The 15,253-nt window shown below is 51.6% G+C and overlaps 1 protein-coding gene across 1 annotated transcript in view; it reads left to right on the top strand.

Annotated features, from left to right (window-relative positions):
* Positions 1-1,328: 1,328 nt before the first annotated feature.
* Positions 1,329-15,253, top strand: part of LOC140390092 (proteasome subunit beta type-8-like) — an 86,784-nt gene continuing 72,859 nt past the window's right edge. Inside the window, exon 1 of the mRNA XM_072474996.1 lies at positions 1,329-1,527. Within this exon, the coding sequence (XP_072331097.1) occupies positions 1,384-1,527 (144 nt within the window). The 5' untranslated portion in view covers positions 1,329-1,383. The remainder of the gene's footprint in view (positions 1,528-15,253) is intronic.

Here is a 15,253-nt window from a genome sequence, read left to right as displayed (position 1 = left end):
CCCAATGTGAATCGCCTCAATCCCCAATCCCAAAATGAATCACCTCAGTCCCCAATCCTAATGTTAATCCCATCAGTACCCATTCCCAATTTGAATCCCCTCAATCCCCAATCCCAATGTGAATCCCCTCATCCCCAATCCCAATGTGAATCCCCACAATCCCCAATCCCAATGTGAATCCTCCTGAGTCCCCAATCGCAATGTGAAACCCCTCAATCCCCAATCCGAATGTGAATCCCCTCAATCCCCAATCCCAATGTGTATCCCCTCAATCCCCAATCCCATTTGGAATCCCTACAGTCCCGATTCTCAATGTGAATCCCCTCAGTCCCCAGTCCCAATGTGAATCCCCTCAGTCCCCAGTCCCAATGTGAATCCTCAGTCGCAATCCCAATGTGAATCTCGACAATCCCCAATCCCAATGTGAATCTCCTCAATCCCCAATCCCAATGTGAATCGCCTCAATCCCCAAGTGAATCCCCTGAATCCCCTCTAACCCCAATCCTAATGTAAATCCCCTCAGTCCCCAATCCTAATGTGAATCCCCTCAATCCCCAATCCCAATGTGAATCCCCTCAGTCCCCAATCCCAATGTGAATCCCCTCAGTCCCCAATCCCAATGTGAATCCTGTCGCAATCCCAATGTGAATCTCGACAATCCCTCAATCCCAATGTGAATCCCCTGAATCCCCAATCCCAATGTGAATCCCCCTCAGTCCCCAATCCCAATGTGAATCCCCTGTCCCCAATCCCAATGTGAATCCCCTCAGTCCCCAATTCCAATGTGAATCCCCTTAGTCCCCAATCCCAATGTGAATCCCCTCAGTCCCCAATCCCAATGTGAATCCCCTCAATCCCCAATCCCAATGTGAATCCCCTCAATCCCCAATCCCAATGTGAATCCCCTCAGTCCCCAATCCCAATGTGAATCCCCTCAGTCCCCAATCCCAATGTGAATCCTGTCGCAATCCCAATGTGAATCTCGACAATCCCTCAATCCCAATGTGAATCCCCTGAATCCCCAATCCCAATGTGAATCCCCTGTCCCCAATCCCAATGTGAATCCCCTCAGTCCCCAATTCCAATGTGAATCCCCTTAGTCCCCAATCCCAATGTGAATCCCCTCAGTCCCCAATCCCAATGTGAATCCCCTCAATCCCCAATCCCAATGTGAATCCCCTCAATCCCCAATCCCAATGTGAATCCCCTCAGTCCCCAATCCCAATGTGAATCCCCTCAATCCCCAATCCCAATGTGGAACGCCACAGTCGCCAATGTGATGGGGGCGGGTTGCTGTTGAGTTTCGGGTGATCTGAAGTTACTTTCGGTTCCACTTTCCGGGTTTGGTGAAGAAGCTCTCTCCCTCTCCGTCTCTCTCTGGACATGGCGCTGGTTGATGTTTGCAGGTTTCAGGACTGGGATCCGGCTGGATTCCCTTTCGGAGAAAAGGAGCAGTTTCTGGATCAGGGACATGGCTTTGCTTTCGGTGCCAGGAACGGGGAAATATCCGTGCCGCGGGGTTTGGATGTGAGTAATTGGAGTTTCACTCTGCTAATGTTTGAACTGGTTCCGGTTTGTTCAACATCACACTCGTTTTCTGAACTAAAAACTGTAAAGCAGAAAAACAGGAGGATTGAGCAGAGGCAGAGTGACAGACTAATCTCAAAGTCTGTGTGTGAGAGAGGATGACTGTGTGTCGGAAGAAGAGAGAACTGTGAGAGAGTGTAAGAGACACGACTGTGAGTCAGAGAGAGAGAAATGTGTGTGAAGGACAGGATTGTGTGAGAGAGAAATTTGTGATAGAAAAAGGACTCTGTATCTGAGGGAGACTCAGAAATGCGAGTGAGGGAGACAGGACTGTGTCTGAGGGAGAGAAATGTGAGTGAGAGAGAAATGAGAGTGAGTGAGAGAGACAGGATTGTGTCCGAGGGAGAGAGGAGTGAGTGAGTGAGTGCACTCACTGCCTTCTTGAAGAGAGAGAGAGAGAGACAGGGCTGTGTGTCTGAGAGAGAAATATAAGTGAGTGTGAGAGAGACAGGATTGCGTCTGAGGGAGAGAGAAATGTGAGTGAGCGAGAGACAGGATAGTGTGTCTGAGAGAGACAGAGAGAAATGTGAGAGAGACAGGGCTGTGCAGTCATGATATGCAGACACACACATAATGATATTCAGACAAGCAGCTAATGGACACAGAGAACAGGACATGACCAATAAGCAGGCAGAACACTCAGGGGTGCGATCTGACTATAAAAGACACGAGGCACTCACATTCCGCCTCTTTCCACTGATGAACATCTAGAGAGTCAGTCAAGGGTGGTGTGACAATCTCACCCCCCATGTGGTAGTACCAGGTATTGCGGTACCTGAGAGGTGGATGACCATTGGTTAGAACCAGGAGTCTACCATTGGCTGATGTACGTAGCTCCGCCCTGCGAAGAGGAGTATAAGAACCAGTGCCGTCCCAGCAGCCTTCACTTTCTGTATCGAAGCTGCTGGGGTCGAGTTCTAGCAGATTAAAGCCTCAGTTATGAATCACCTTCGTCTTGAGAGTAATTGATTGCGCATCACCCCACCACGTGACTAAGAGCTTGTCTGGTTCAGTCAGACAGAGTAACCACACTTAAGTTAGCAGCGAGTCGAACTGACAGAGAACTGTGCTAACTGTGCTCATCGTTCAATAAACCTGATTGAACTAACTTCGAGGTCTGGAGTATCTTTCTGATCTAAGCTGCATCCAGTTGCAGCCAGTGTTAGACCAGTGTACCTAACACGACATGATACCAGGAGACTACTAATTTAAGGTGGCTGACCTCAGTCCGTTCTGTGACGACCAGCAAATGTATCCCGGCACCATGGAGAAGATTCAGGCTCCTCACCAGCTCAGGACCTCCGGCAATCTCAGTGCCAACTGGCAGACATTCAAGCAAAAGTTTCTGCTGTACATCGAAGCCTCAGACCTCGAGGGTGCATCTGATGCAAGAAAGATCAGGCTTCTCCTCTCAACAGCGGGTGATCAAGCCATCGAACTCTTCAACTCGTTTAACTTCACCGAAGGCCAGGACAAGGCAAAGTTTCAGACTATCCTGGACAAGTTCGATAGTCACTGTGAAGTGGACACCAACAAAATCTTCGAGCGCTCCATATTCAAACAACTTCTTCAAGGTAAAGATGAATCTTTCAATGCCTTCTCTGCCTGCTAGCGCTGTTCTGCAACTTTGGTGATGTTGCTGACTCCATGATCAGAGACCAAATCGTGTTTGGAGTTCACTCTGATCCTCTGAGAGAGCAGCTCTTAAAAAGCAAGCCTGCCGTTCGGCATCGTCTCGGCATTGGAGGTATTTCATCGCATCATGGAACAGATGATGGAGGGCTTCGGAAGGGGTTCGTGTGTACGTGGACGACGTCATCATATGGTGCATGACCCCTGAGGAGCATGTTTCCCGTCTCCAGCAGTTATTCCGCCCTGCCCACGCCAAGGGCCTGAAGCTGAACAGGACCAAATGTTGCTTTGGCGTGTCGACACTCACGTTCTTAAGTGACCAGATCTCTCAGCAGGGCGTGTGCCCCGACACAGACAAGGTCAAGGCCATCGCGGCCATGAAGGTCCCGGAAGACAAGACGGCGGTGTTGCGCTTCCTGGGCATGGTCAATTTTCTGGGCAAGTTCATCCCAGACATGGCCTCACACACCACGGCCCTACGACACCTAGTGAAGAAGTCCACTGCCTTCGAGTGGAAGGTGGCCCATCAGGCAGAGTGGTTGGAGCTGAAAGCCAAGCTCACCACTGCACCCATATTGGCATTTTTCGATCCAGACAGGGAAACGAAAATCTCGACAGATGCGAGCCAGGATGGCATCGGTGTGATCCTGCTGCAACAGGATGACACTTCATCCTGGGCACCGGTTGCCTACGCATCAAGGGCAATGATGCCCACCGAACAAAGGTAAGCACAAATCGAGAAGGAATGCCTGGGCCTTCTCACTGGTATTCGCAAGTTTCACGACTATGCCAACATTCACAGTCGAGACGGATCACAGGCCCCTGATCCACATTATCCACAAGGACCTTAATGACATGACGCCTCGGTTGCAGCGCATCCTCCTCAAACTCAGAAGGTACGACTTTGACCTGGTCTACACACCTGGCAAGGAGCTCATCATTGCCGATACATTGTTCCGCTCCATCACCGTGCCTCGTGAACCACTGATTGTCATTCGGCAAATTGAGTCACAGGTTGAGTCACAGGTGCAGCTGTGTGTTAGCACCCTCCCGGCATCTGATGAGAAGGTGATTCGTATCCGTGAGGAGACAGCCAAAGACCCCTTCTTGCAGCGTGTTATGCAACACCTAGCCAATGGCTGGCAAAAAGGACAGTGCCCTCAATTTTTCAATATAAAGGACGACCTGATGGTGGTTGATGGTATCTTCCTCAAACTGGACCGGATTGTAATTCCACACAGTCTCCAGAGCTTGGTGCTCCATCAAATCCATGACGGCCACCTGGGTGTGGAAAAGTGCAGACGCAGAGCCAGGTAGGCTGTCTACTGGCCCGGGATCAGCCAGGACATCGTGAACATGGTCCTTAACTGTGCGACCTGTCAACGCTTCCAGCCAGCGCAGAGTAAGGAGGCACTTCAGCAGCATGAAATTGAAACCTCTCCGTGGTCCAAGGATGGCATCGACCTCTTTCATGCAAATGGTCATGATTATGTGTTAACCATTGATTACTTTTCCAATTACCCTGAAGTTATGAAGCTGTCAGACCTCAAATCTCGGACCGTCATCAAAGCCTGTGAGGAGACGTTCTCCAGGCATGGTATCCCACTCACTGTCATGAGTGACAATGGCCCGTGCTTCAGCAGCCATGAATGGTCTCTGTTTGCCCAGTCGTATCAGTTCAAACGCGTCACTTCCAGCCCACACTATCCGCAGTCAAATGGAAAAGTTGAGAAAGGGGTGCACATAGTGAAGCAGCTCATCTGCAAGGCCGCGGATTCTGCGTCTGACATTCACTTTGCGCTACTTGCATACAGGGCGACCCTACTGTCCACGGGCATGTCGCCGGCTCAACTCCTGATGAACAGGGACCTGCGAACGACACTTCCAGCCATATACGTGCCTAACCTGGATCACCTCCCGGTGCTGCAGAGGGTGCAGCAACTCCGAGACCGGCAGAAACAGGGCAATGATGCTCATGCCACCGATTTGCCCGGGTTATCCCCGTCAGACACTGTTCTGGTCAAGGTCCCTGATGGAGGCTGGTCAGCTCCAGCTGTCGTTGTTCGACAGGCTCGTATGTTGTGCGTCTGGCTGATGGTTCTGTTGTGCGATGAAACAGACGGGCACTGCGCAAAGTTGCCTGCCCGCAACCACATTCTTCTCCGTTTCCTTCTGTTGTTTTGCCACCTCCTGATACCTCGACTCACGAGGACACCAGTCAGGCTTCAATCCCGACCATCAAGGCGCTGGCGTCCCCACCACCGCCTCTCTGGTGGTCGACCAGAATCAGACGCAAGCCACAGAGACTGGACTTATGAACATTTGTTCTGTTTGCTTTGTTCTGTGTTTTCGCATTAGACAGCTGTATTTACATGTACATATGTTCACATCCACTGCATGTATATATGTTAATATTGGCCTATTCTTGTAATTACGTTCACATATGTCATCCAAACATTAAAAAAAGGGGATATGTCATGATATGCAGACACACACATAATGATATTCAGACAAGCAGCTAATGGACACAGAGAACAGGACATGACCAATAAGCAGGCAGGACACTCAGGGGTGGGATCTGACTATAAAAGACATGAGGCACTCACACTCCGCCTCTTTCCACTGATGAACATCGAGAGAGTCAGTCAAGGGTGTTGTTACAATCTCACACCTCCACCACGTGGCTAAGAGCTAGTCTGGTTCAGTCAGACAGAGTAACTACACTTAAGTTAGCAGAGAGTCGAACTCACAGAGAACTGTGCTAAATGTGCTATTAGTTCAATAAACCTGATTGAACTAACTTCGAGGTCGGGTGTATCTTTCTGGGCGGCATGGACTGGTTGGGCCGAAGGGCCTGTTTCCATGCTGTAAACGTCTATGATTCTATGATTCTATGATTCTGATCTAAGCTGCATCCAGTTGCAGCCAGTGTTAGACCAGTGTACCTAACATGACATGTGTGTCTGAGAGAGAGAAATGAGAGAGAGACAGAACTGTGTCTGAAAGAGAGAAATGTGAGAGAGACCGGACTGTGTCTGAGAGAGAGAAATGTGAGAGACAGGACTGTCTCTGAGAGAGAAATGTGAGAGAGACAGGACTGTGTCTGAGAGAAATGTGAGAGAGACAGGACTGTATCTGCGAGAGAAATGTGTGAGAGACAGGACTGTATCTGAGAGAGAAATGTGAGAGAGACAGGACTGTATCTGAGAGAGAGAAATGTGAGAGAGACGGGACTGTATCTGAGAGAGAGAAATGTGAGAGAGACGGGACTGTATCTGAGAGAGAGAAATGTGAGAGAGACAGGACTGCGTCTGAGAGAGAGAAATGTGAGAGAGACAGGACTGTGTCTGAGAGAGAGAAATGTGAGAGAGACAGGAGTGTGAAAGAGAGAAATGTGAGAGAGACAGGATTGTGTCTGAGAGAGAGAAATGTGAGAGAGACAGGACTGTATCTGAGAGAGAGAAATGTGAGAGGGACAGGACTGTGAGAGAGAGAAATGTGAGAGAGACAGGACTGTATCTGAGAGAGAAAAATGTGAGAGAGACAGGGCTGTATCTGAGAGAGAGAAATGTGAGAGAGACGGGACTGTATCTGAGAGAGAGAAATGTGAGAGAGACGGGACTGTATCTGAGAGAGAGAAATGTGAGAGAGACAGGGCTGTATCTGAGAGAGAGAAATGTGAGAGAGACAGGACTGTGAGAGAGAGAAATGTGAGAGAGACAGGACTGTATCTGAGAGAGAAAAATGTGAGAGAGACAGGACTGTGAGAGAGAGAAATGTGAGAGAGACAGGACTGTATCTGAGAGAGAGAAATGTGAGAGAGACAGGACTGTGAGAGAGAGAAATGTGAGAGAGACAGGACTGTATCTGAGAGAGAAAAATGTGAGAGAGACAGGACTGTATCTGAGAGAGAAAAATGTGAGAGAGACAGGACTGTGTCTGAGAGAGAGAAATGTGAGAGAGACAGGGCTGCGTCTGAGAGAGAGAAATGTGAGAGAGACAGGACTGTGTCTGAGAGAGAGAAATGTGAGAGAGACAGGACTGTGAGAGAGAGAAATGTGAGAGAGACAGGACTGTGTCTGAGAGAGAGAAATGTGAGAGAGACAGGATTGCGTCTGAGAGAGAGAAATGCGAGAGAGACAGGACTGTATCTGAGAGAGAAAATGTGAGAGAGACAGGACTGTGTCTGAGAGAGAGAACTGTGAGAGAGACAGGATTGCGTCTGAGAGAGAGAAATGCGAGAGAGACAGGACTGTATCTGAGAGAGAAAATGTGAGAGAGACAGGACTGTGAGAGAGAAATTTGAGAGAGACAGGACTGTGTCTGAGAGAGAGAAATGTGAGAGAGACAGGACTGTGTCTGAGAGAGAGAAATGTGAGAGAGACAGGACTGTGTCTGAGAGAGAGAAATGTGAGAGAGACAGGACTGTGTCTGAGAGAGAGAAATGTGAGAGAGACAGGACTGTGTCTGAGAGAGAGAAATGTGAGAAAGACAGGACTGGTTGAGAGAGAAATGTGATCAACAGGACTGTGTCTGTGAGAGAGAAATGTGAGAGAGACATGGAGCGCACAAAGACTCCGTGAGACGAATAGAGTGAAGACGATGAGGCTTTATTAAGCGTGTCTGTTCCCCAGCAGCTCGATAGTAGAATGGCCTGCGGGGGAGGACTCCGGCTTCTTATACTCCGCCTTCAGTGCGGAGCTAGAGGTCAACGGCCAACCAGGACCCGGGATCTGTCAGCCAATGACATTAGGGCTTCCAGTCCCACATGACCCCTAATACATACTACCACATTCACCCCTTGTCAAAAATGAACCCGGCGGGGTGATGCTTCGTATGGTGGTAAGGGTTTACAGGGCTGGTCCTGGGAGGAAAACATTCACATGGCAATACAGTATGTACAATTTTGTCCAGTTTCAACTATTTACAGAAGGTATCGGGAGAAAAGCAAAATGTTCTTGTGAAAAGTCCATATATTGATTTAGATCGACGCCACGAGTCGGTCGGGCGGTCTGGTCGTCCGTGTCGATCGCCTCGGCCCCGGTGGTGGTGGTGGTGCTTGTACCGGTGTTGTCGTCTCCGGGAGCCTTACGGTTTCATCTTGGGCTTTATTCTTGGTCGGGCCTGAGGGGAGGGGAACCGATCCTCCTGGGAAGGGGGCGGTCGCGGGGTGCGGCGGTGGCAGGAAGGGGGGGGGGTTGGGTGAATGGTGTCGGGGGTGTGTGTGTGTTGCCGGCGGGCGCCAGATCCCGCAGGGAGACCGTGTCCTGTCGGCCGTCGGGGTACTCCACGTAAGCGTACTGCGGGTTCGCGTGGAGGAGGTGAACCCTTTCGACCAACGGGTCCGCCTTGTGTGCCCGCACATGCTTTCGGAGCAAGATGGGTCCTGGGGCCGCCAGCCAGGTCGGCAGCGACGTTCCAGAGGAGGACCTCCTAGGGAAGACAAGGAGGCGCTCATGAGGCGTTTGATTAGTGCTCGTACATAATAGCGACCGGATGGAGTGGAGAGCTTCCGGGAGGACCTCCTGCCACCGTGAAACTAGGAGGTCCCTGGACCGTAGGGCCAGTAGGACGGTCTTCCAGACCGTGCCGTTCTCCCTCTCTACTTGCCCGTTCCCCCGGGGGTTGTAGCTGGTCGTCCTGCTTGAGGCTATGCCCTTGCTGAGCAGGAACTGGCGCAGCTCGTCACTCATGAAAGAGGACCCCCTGTCGCTGTGGACGTATGCGGGGCAACCGAACAGTGTGAAGATGGTGTTCAGGGCTTTAATGACTGTGGCCGCGGTCATGTCAGAGCAGGGAATGGCGAATGGGAAGCGGGAGTATTCGTCCACCACATTAAGAAAGTATGTGTTGCGGTTGGTGGAGGGGAGGGGCCCTTTGAAATCGAGACTAAGGCGTTCAAAGGGGCGGGAAGCCTTAATCAGGTGCGCACCCTCCGGCCTGAAAAAATGCGGTTTGCATTCCGCGCAGATGTGGCAGTCCCTTGTGACTGTATGGACCTCCTCTAAAGAGTATGGGAGATTGCGGGACTTGATAAAGTGGAAAAACCGAGTGACCCCCGGGTGGCAGAGGTCCTCGTGGAGGGTTTGGAGGCGGTTAATTTGTGCGTTGGCACATGTGCCGCGGGGTAGGGCATCGGACGGCTCGTTCAGCTTTCCAGGACGATACAAAATCTCGTAGTTGAAGGTGGAGAGCTCGATCCTCCACCTTAAGATCTTGTCGTTTTTGATTTTGCCCCGCAGTGCATTATCGAACATGAAGGCTACCGACCGTTGGTCGGTGAGGAGAGTGAATCTCCTGTCGGCCAGGTAATGCCTCCAATGTCGCACAACTTCCACTATGGCTTGGGCTTCCTTTTCCACTGAGGAGTGGCGGATTTCTGAGGCGTGGAGGGTCCGGGAGAAAAAGGCCACGGGTCTGCCCGCTTGGTTAAGGGTGGCCGCTAGAGCTTCTTCGGACGCGTCGCTCTCGACCTGGAAGGGGAGGGACTCGTCGATGGCGCGCATCGTGGCCTTTGCGATATCCGCTTTGATGCGGCTGAAGGCCTGGCAAGCCTCTGTCGACAGAGGGAAGGTCGTGGTCTGTATTAGGGGGCGGGCCTTGTCTGCGTACTGGGGGACCCACTGGGCGTAGTATGAAAAAAACACCAGGCAGCGTTTCAGGGCTTTTGGGCAGTGTGGGAGGGGAAATTCCATGAGGGCGCGCATACGTTCGGGGTCGGGGCCTATTATCCCATTGCGCACTACGTAGCCCAGAATGGCTAGTCAGTTGGTGCTAAAAACGCACTTGTCCTCGTTGTACGTGAGGTTCAAGGCTTTGGCGGTCTGGAGGAATTTTTGGAGGTTGGCGTCGTGGTCCTGCTGGTCGTGGCCGCAGATGGTTACATTGTCGAGATACGGGAACGTGGCCCGCAACCCATGTTGATCAACCATTCGGTCCATCTCCCGTTGGAAGACCGAGACCCCGTTTGTGACGCCAAATGGGACCCTTAGGAAATGGTATAATCGCCCGCCTGCCTCGAAGGCTGTGTACTTGCGGTCACTTGGGCGGATGGGGAGCTGATGGTAGGCGGACTTGAGGTCCACGGTGGAGAAGACTTTATATTGGGCAATCCGATTGACCATGTCGGATATGCGGGGGAGAGGGTACGCGTCTAGTTGTGTGTACCTGTTGATGGTCTGGCTATAGTCTATGACCATCCTTTGTTTCTCCCCTGTCTTCACTACTACCACCTGTGCTCTCCAGGGACTATTGCTGGCCTGGATTATGCCTTCCTTTAGTAGCCGCTGGACTTCGGACCGAATGAAGGTCCGGTCCTGGGCGCTGTACCGTCTGCTCCTAGTGGCGACGGGTTTGCAATCCGGGGTGAGGTTCGCAAACAAGGACGGGGGTTGCACCTTGAGGGTTGCGAGGCCGCAGATAGTGAGTGGGGGTATTGGGCCGCGGAATTTGAACGTAAGGCTCTGTAGATTGCACTGGAAATCTAATCCCAGTAAAGTGGGGGCGCAGAGTTGGGGAAGGACGTTTAGTTTGTAGTTTTTGAACTCCCTCCCCTGCACCGTTAGGGTAACTATGCAGAAACCTTGGATCTGTACGGAGTGGGATCCTGCAGCTAGGGAAATCTTTTGTGCGCTGGGATAGGTGGTCAAGGAACAGCGTCTTACCGTGTCGGGGTGGATAAAGCTCTCCGTGCTCCCGGAGTCGACTAGGCATGGTGTCTCGTGCCCGTTTATTAGCACCGTTGTCGTCGTCGTCTGGAGTGTCCGGGGCCGAGCTTGATCGAGCGTAATTGAAGCGAGACGTGGTTGTAGTAGTGGAGTGGGGTCCGTTGTTGCCGTCCAAGATGGCGTCGGGGATGAACAAAATGGCTGCCCCCATACATTGCACATGGCTGGGGGGTCACAAGATGGCGGTGGGGGTGGACAAAATGGCCGCCCCCACGCGTCGTACAGGTCTGGGATGGTCCAAGATGGCGGCGCCCTTCCTCCCCTCGTGGAGGCCGGGACCCAAAATGGCGGCGTCTGCGGGTCGCACATGGGGCGCTGGGGGGGTTGGGGAGCGTTAGGACCGCGCGGGGCTCCCTCATCTCTGGGGACAGCGGTGGTCGGGACCCAAGTTGGTAGCGCCGGCGGGTCAGACGTGGGGCGCGGGGGGGGGGGGGGTTTGGGTGGCGTTAGAGACGCGCAGAACTCCCTCTTCTCCGGGGAGAGCGGTGGTCGGGACCCAAAGTGGAAGCGCCGGCGGGTCATACGTGGGGGGGGGGGGGGTTGGGGAGCGTAAGTGGCGTGCAGGGCTCCCTGTTCTCCCGGGACAGCGGCGACCTCGCGGGACCGGCACACAACCGCGAAATGGCCCTTTTTCCCGCAGCTCTTGCAGATTGCTGCGCGGGCCGGGCAGCGCTGCCGGGGGTGTTTTGCCTGGCCGCAGAAATAGCAGCGGGCGCCCCCGGTGCGACTTGGCGTTTGGACCGCGCAAGTCTGTGGGGTGTCCGGGTGGGTTTGTCGCGACGGGTACGTACGGAGCCCAATGGGCTGCCGCGCGGTCGGGGCCATAGGCGCGGGTATTACGCGCGGCCACGTCTAGGGAGGCTGCGAGGGCCCGGGCCTCTGAGAGTCCTAGCGACTCTCTTTCTAGAAGTCTTTGGCGGATTTGGGAGGAATTCATACCTGCCACAAAAGCATCGCGCATTAACATGTCCGTGTGTTCATTTGCGTTCACCGAAGGGCAGCTGCAGGCTCGTCCCAAAATCAGCAGCGCGGCGTAGAATTCGTCCATCGATTCTCCGGGACCTTGCCGTCTCGTCGCGAGCTGGTAGCGAGCGTAGATTTGGTTAACTGGGCGGACATAGAGACTTTTCAGTGCTGCAAACGCCGTCTGGAAATCCTCCGCGTCTTCGATGAAAGAGAAAATCTCTGTGCTCACCCTCGAGTGCAGGACCTGTAGTTTTTGGTCTTCTGTGACCCGGCCGGTGGCCGTTCTGAGGTAGGCCTCGAAACAAGTCTGCCAGTGCTTGAAGGCTGCTGCCGCGTTCACTGCTTGGGGGCTGATCCTCAGGCATTCCGGAATGATCCTGAGCTCCATAGTCCTTTTTAGGCACGCTTAATAAATTGTAGCGCACAAAGACTCCGAGAGACGAATAGAGTGAAGTCGATGAGGCTTTATTAAGCGTGTCTGTTCCCCCGCAGCTCGATAGTAGAATGGCCTGCGGGGGAGGACTCCGGCTTCTTATACTCCGCCTTCAGGCGGATCTAGAGGTCAACGGCCAACCAGGACCCGGGATCTGTCAGCCAATGACATTAGGGCTTCCAGTCCCACATGACCCCTAATACATACTACCACAAGGCAGGACTGTGAGAGAGAGAAATGTGAGAGAGACAGGACTGAGTCTGAGAGAGAGAAATGTGAGAAAGACGGGACTGTAACTGAGAGAGAGAAATGTGAGAGAGACAGGACTGTGTCTGAGAGAGAGAAATGTGAGAAAGACGGGACTGTAACTGAGAGAGAGAAATGTGAGAGAGACAGGACTGTGTCTGAGAGAGAGAAATGTGAGAAAGACGGGACTGTAACTGAGAGAGAGAAATGTGAGAGAGACAGGACTGTGTCTGAGAGAGAGAAATGTGAGAAAGACGGGACTGTAACTGAGAGAGAGAAATGTGAGAGAGACAGGACTGTGTCTGAGAGAGAGAAATGTGAGAGAGACAGGACTGTGTCTGAGAGAGAGAAATGTGAGAAAGACGGGACTGTAACTGAGAGAGAGAAATCTGAGAGAGACAGGACTGTGAGAGAGAGAAATGTGAGAGAGACAGGATTGTGAGAGAGAGAAATGTGAGAGAGACAGGATTGTGAGAGAGAGAAATGTGAGAGAGACAGGACTGTGTCTGAGAGAGAGAAATGAGAGAGAGACAGGACTGTGAGAGAGAGAAATGTGAGAGAGACAGGACTGTGTCTGAGAGAGAGAAATGTGAGAGAGACAGGACTGTGTCTGAGAGAGAGAAATGTGAGAGAGACAGGATTGTGAGAGAGAGAAATGTGAGAGAGACAGGACTGTGTCTGAGAGAGAGAAATGTGAGAGAGACAGGACTGTGTCTGAGCGAGAGAAATGTGAGGGAGACAGGACTGCGTTTGAGAGAGAGAAATGTGAGAGAGACAGGACTGTGAGAGAGAGAAATGTGAGAGAGACAGGACTGTGAGAGAGAGAAATGTGAGAGAGACTGGACTCTGTCTGAGATGGAGAAATGTGAGAGAGACAGGACTGTGTCTGAGAGAGAGAAATGTGAGAGAGACAGGACTGTGAGAGAGAGAAATGTGAGAGAGACTGGACTCTGTCTGAGATGGAGAAATGTGAGAGAGACAGGACTGTGTCTGAGAGAGAGAAATGTGAGAGAGACAGGACTGTGTCTGAGAGAGAGAAATGTGAGAGAGACTGGACTCTGTCTGAGATGGAGAAATGTGAGAGAGACAGGACTGTGTCTGAGAGAGAGAAATGTGAGAGAGACAGGACTGTGTCTGAGAGAGAGAAATGTGAGAGAGACAGGACTGTGTCTGAGAGAGAGAAATGTGAGGGAGACAGGACTGTGTCTGGGAGAGAGAAATGTGAGAGAGACAGGACTGTGTCTGAGAGAGAGAAATGTGAGAGAGACAGGACTGTGAGAGAGAGAAATGTGAGAGAGACAGGACTGTGAGAGAGAGAAATGTGAGAGAGACAGGACTGTGTCTGAGATGGAGAAATGTGAGAGAGACAGGACTGTGTTTGAGAGAGAGAAATGTGAGAGAGACAGGACTGTGTCTGAGAGAGAGAAATGTGAGAGAGACAGGATTGTGAGAGAGAGAAATGTGAGAGAGACAGGATTGTGTCTGAGAGAGAGAAATGTGAGAGAGACAGGATTGTGAGAGAGAGAAATGTGAGATAGACAGGACTGTGTCTGAGAGAGAGAAATGTGAGAGAGACAGGATTGTGAGAGAGAGAAATGTGAGAGAGATAGGACTGTGTCTGAGAGAGAGAAATGTGAGAGAGACAGGACTGTGTCTGGGAGAGAGAAATGTGAGACAGACAGGACTGTGTCTGAGAGAGAGAAATGTGAGAGAGACAGGACTGTGTCTGGGAGAGAGAAATGTGAGAGAGATAGGACTGTGAGAGAGAGAAATGTGAGAGAGACAGGACTGTGTCTGAGAGAGAGAAATGTGAGAGAGATAGGACTGTGTCTGAGAGAGAGAAATGTGAGAGAGACAGGATTGTGAGAGAGAGAAATGTGAGAGAGATAGGACTTTGTCTGAGAGAGAGAAATGTGAGAGAGATAGGACTGTGAGAGAGAGAAATGTGAGAGAGAGAAATGTGAGAGAGACAGGACTGTGTCTGGGAGAGAGAAATGTGAGAGAGACAGGACTATGTCTGAGAGAGAAATGTGAGAGAGACAGGACTGTGTCTGGGAGAGAGAAATGTGAGAGAGACTGGACTGTGTCTAAGAGAGAGAAATGTGAGAGAGACAGGACTGTGTCTGAGAGAAGGAAATGTGAGAGAGACAGGACTGTGTCTGAGAGAGAGAAATGTGAGAGAGACAGGATTGTGAGAGAGAGAAATGTGAGAGAGATAGGACTGTGTCTGAGAGAGAGAAATGTGAGAGAGACAGGACTGTGTCTGGGAGAGAGAAATGTGAGAGAGACAGGACTGTGTCTGAGAGAGAGAAATGTGAGAGAGACAGGACTGTGTCTGGGAGAGAGAAATGTGAGAGAGATAGGACTGTGAGAGAGAGAAATGTGAGAGAGACAGGACTGTGTCTGAGAGAGAGAAATGTGAGAGAGATAGGACTGTGTCTGAGAGAGAGAAATGTGAGAGAGACAGGATTGTGAGAGAGAGAAATGTGAGAGAGATAGGACTTTGTCTGAGAGAGAGAAATGTGACAGAGATAGGACTGTGAGAGAGAGAAATGTGAGAGAGACAGGACTGTGTCTGGGAGAGAGAAATGTGAGAGAGACAGGACTGTGTCTGAGAGAGAAATGTGAGAGAGACAGGACTGTGTCTGGGAGAGAGAAATGT

The sequence above is a fragment of the Scyliorhinus torazame genome, chromosome 14 (genome assembly GCF_047496885.1).
Source record: "Scyliorhinus torazame isolate Kashiwa2021f chromosome 14, sScyTor2.1, whole genome shotgun sequence".
NCBI lineage: Eukaryota > Metazoa > Chordata > Chondrichthyes > Carcharhiniformes > Scyliorhinidae > Scyliorhinus > Scyliorhinus torazame.
The sequence above is the reverse complement of the archived record's forward strand: the minus strand, read 5'-3'. Positions and strand labels throughout refer to the sequence as shown.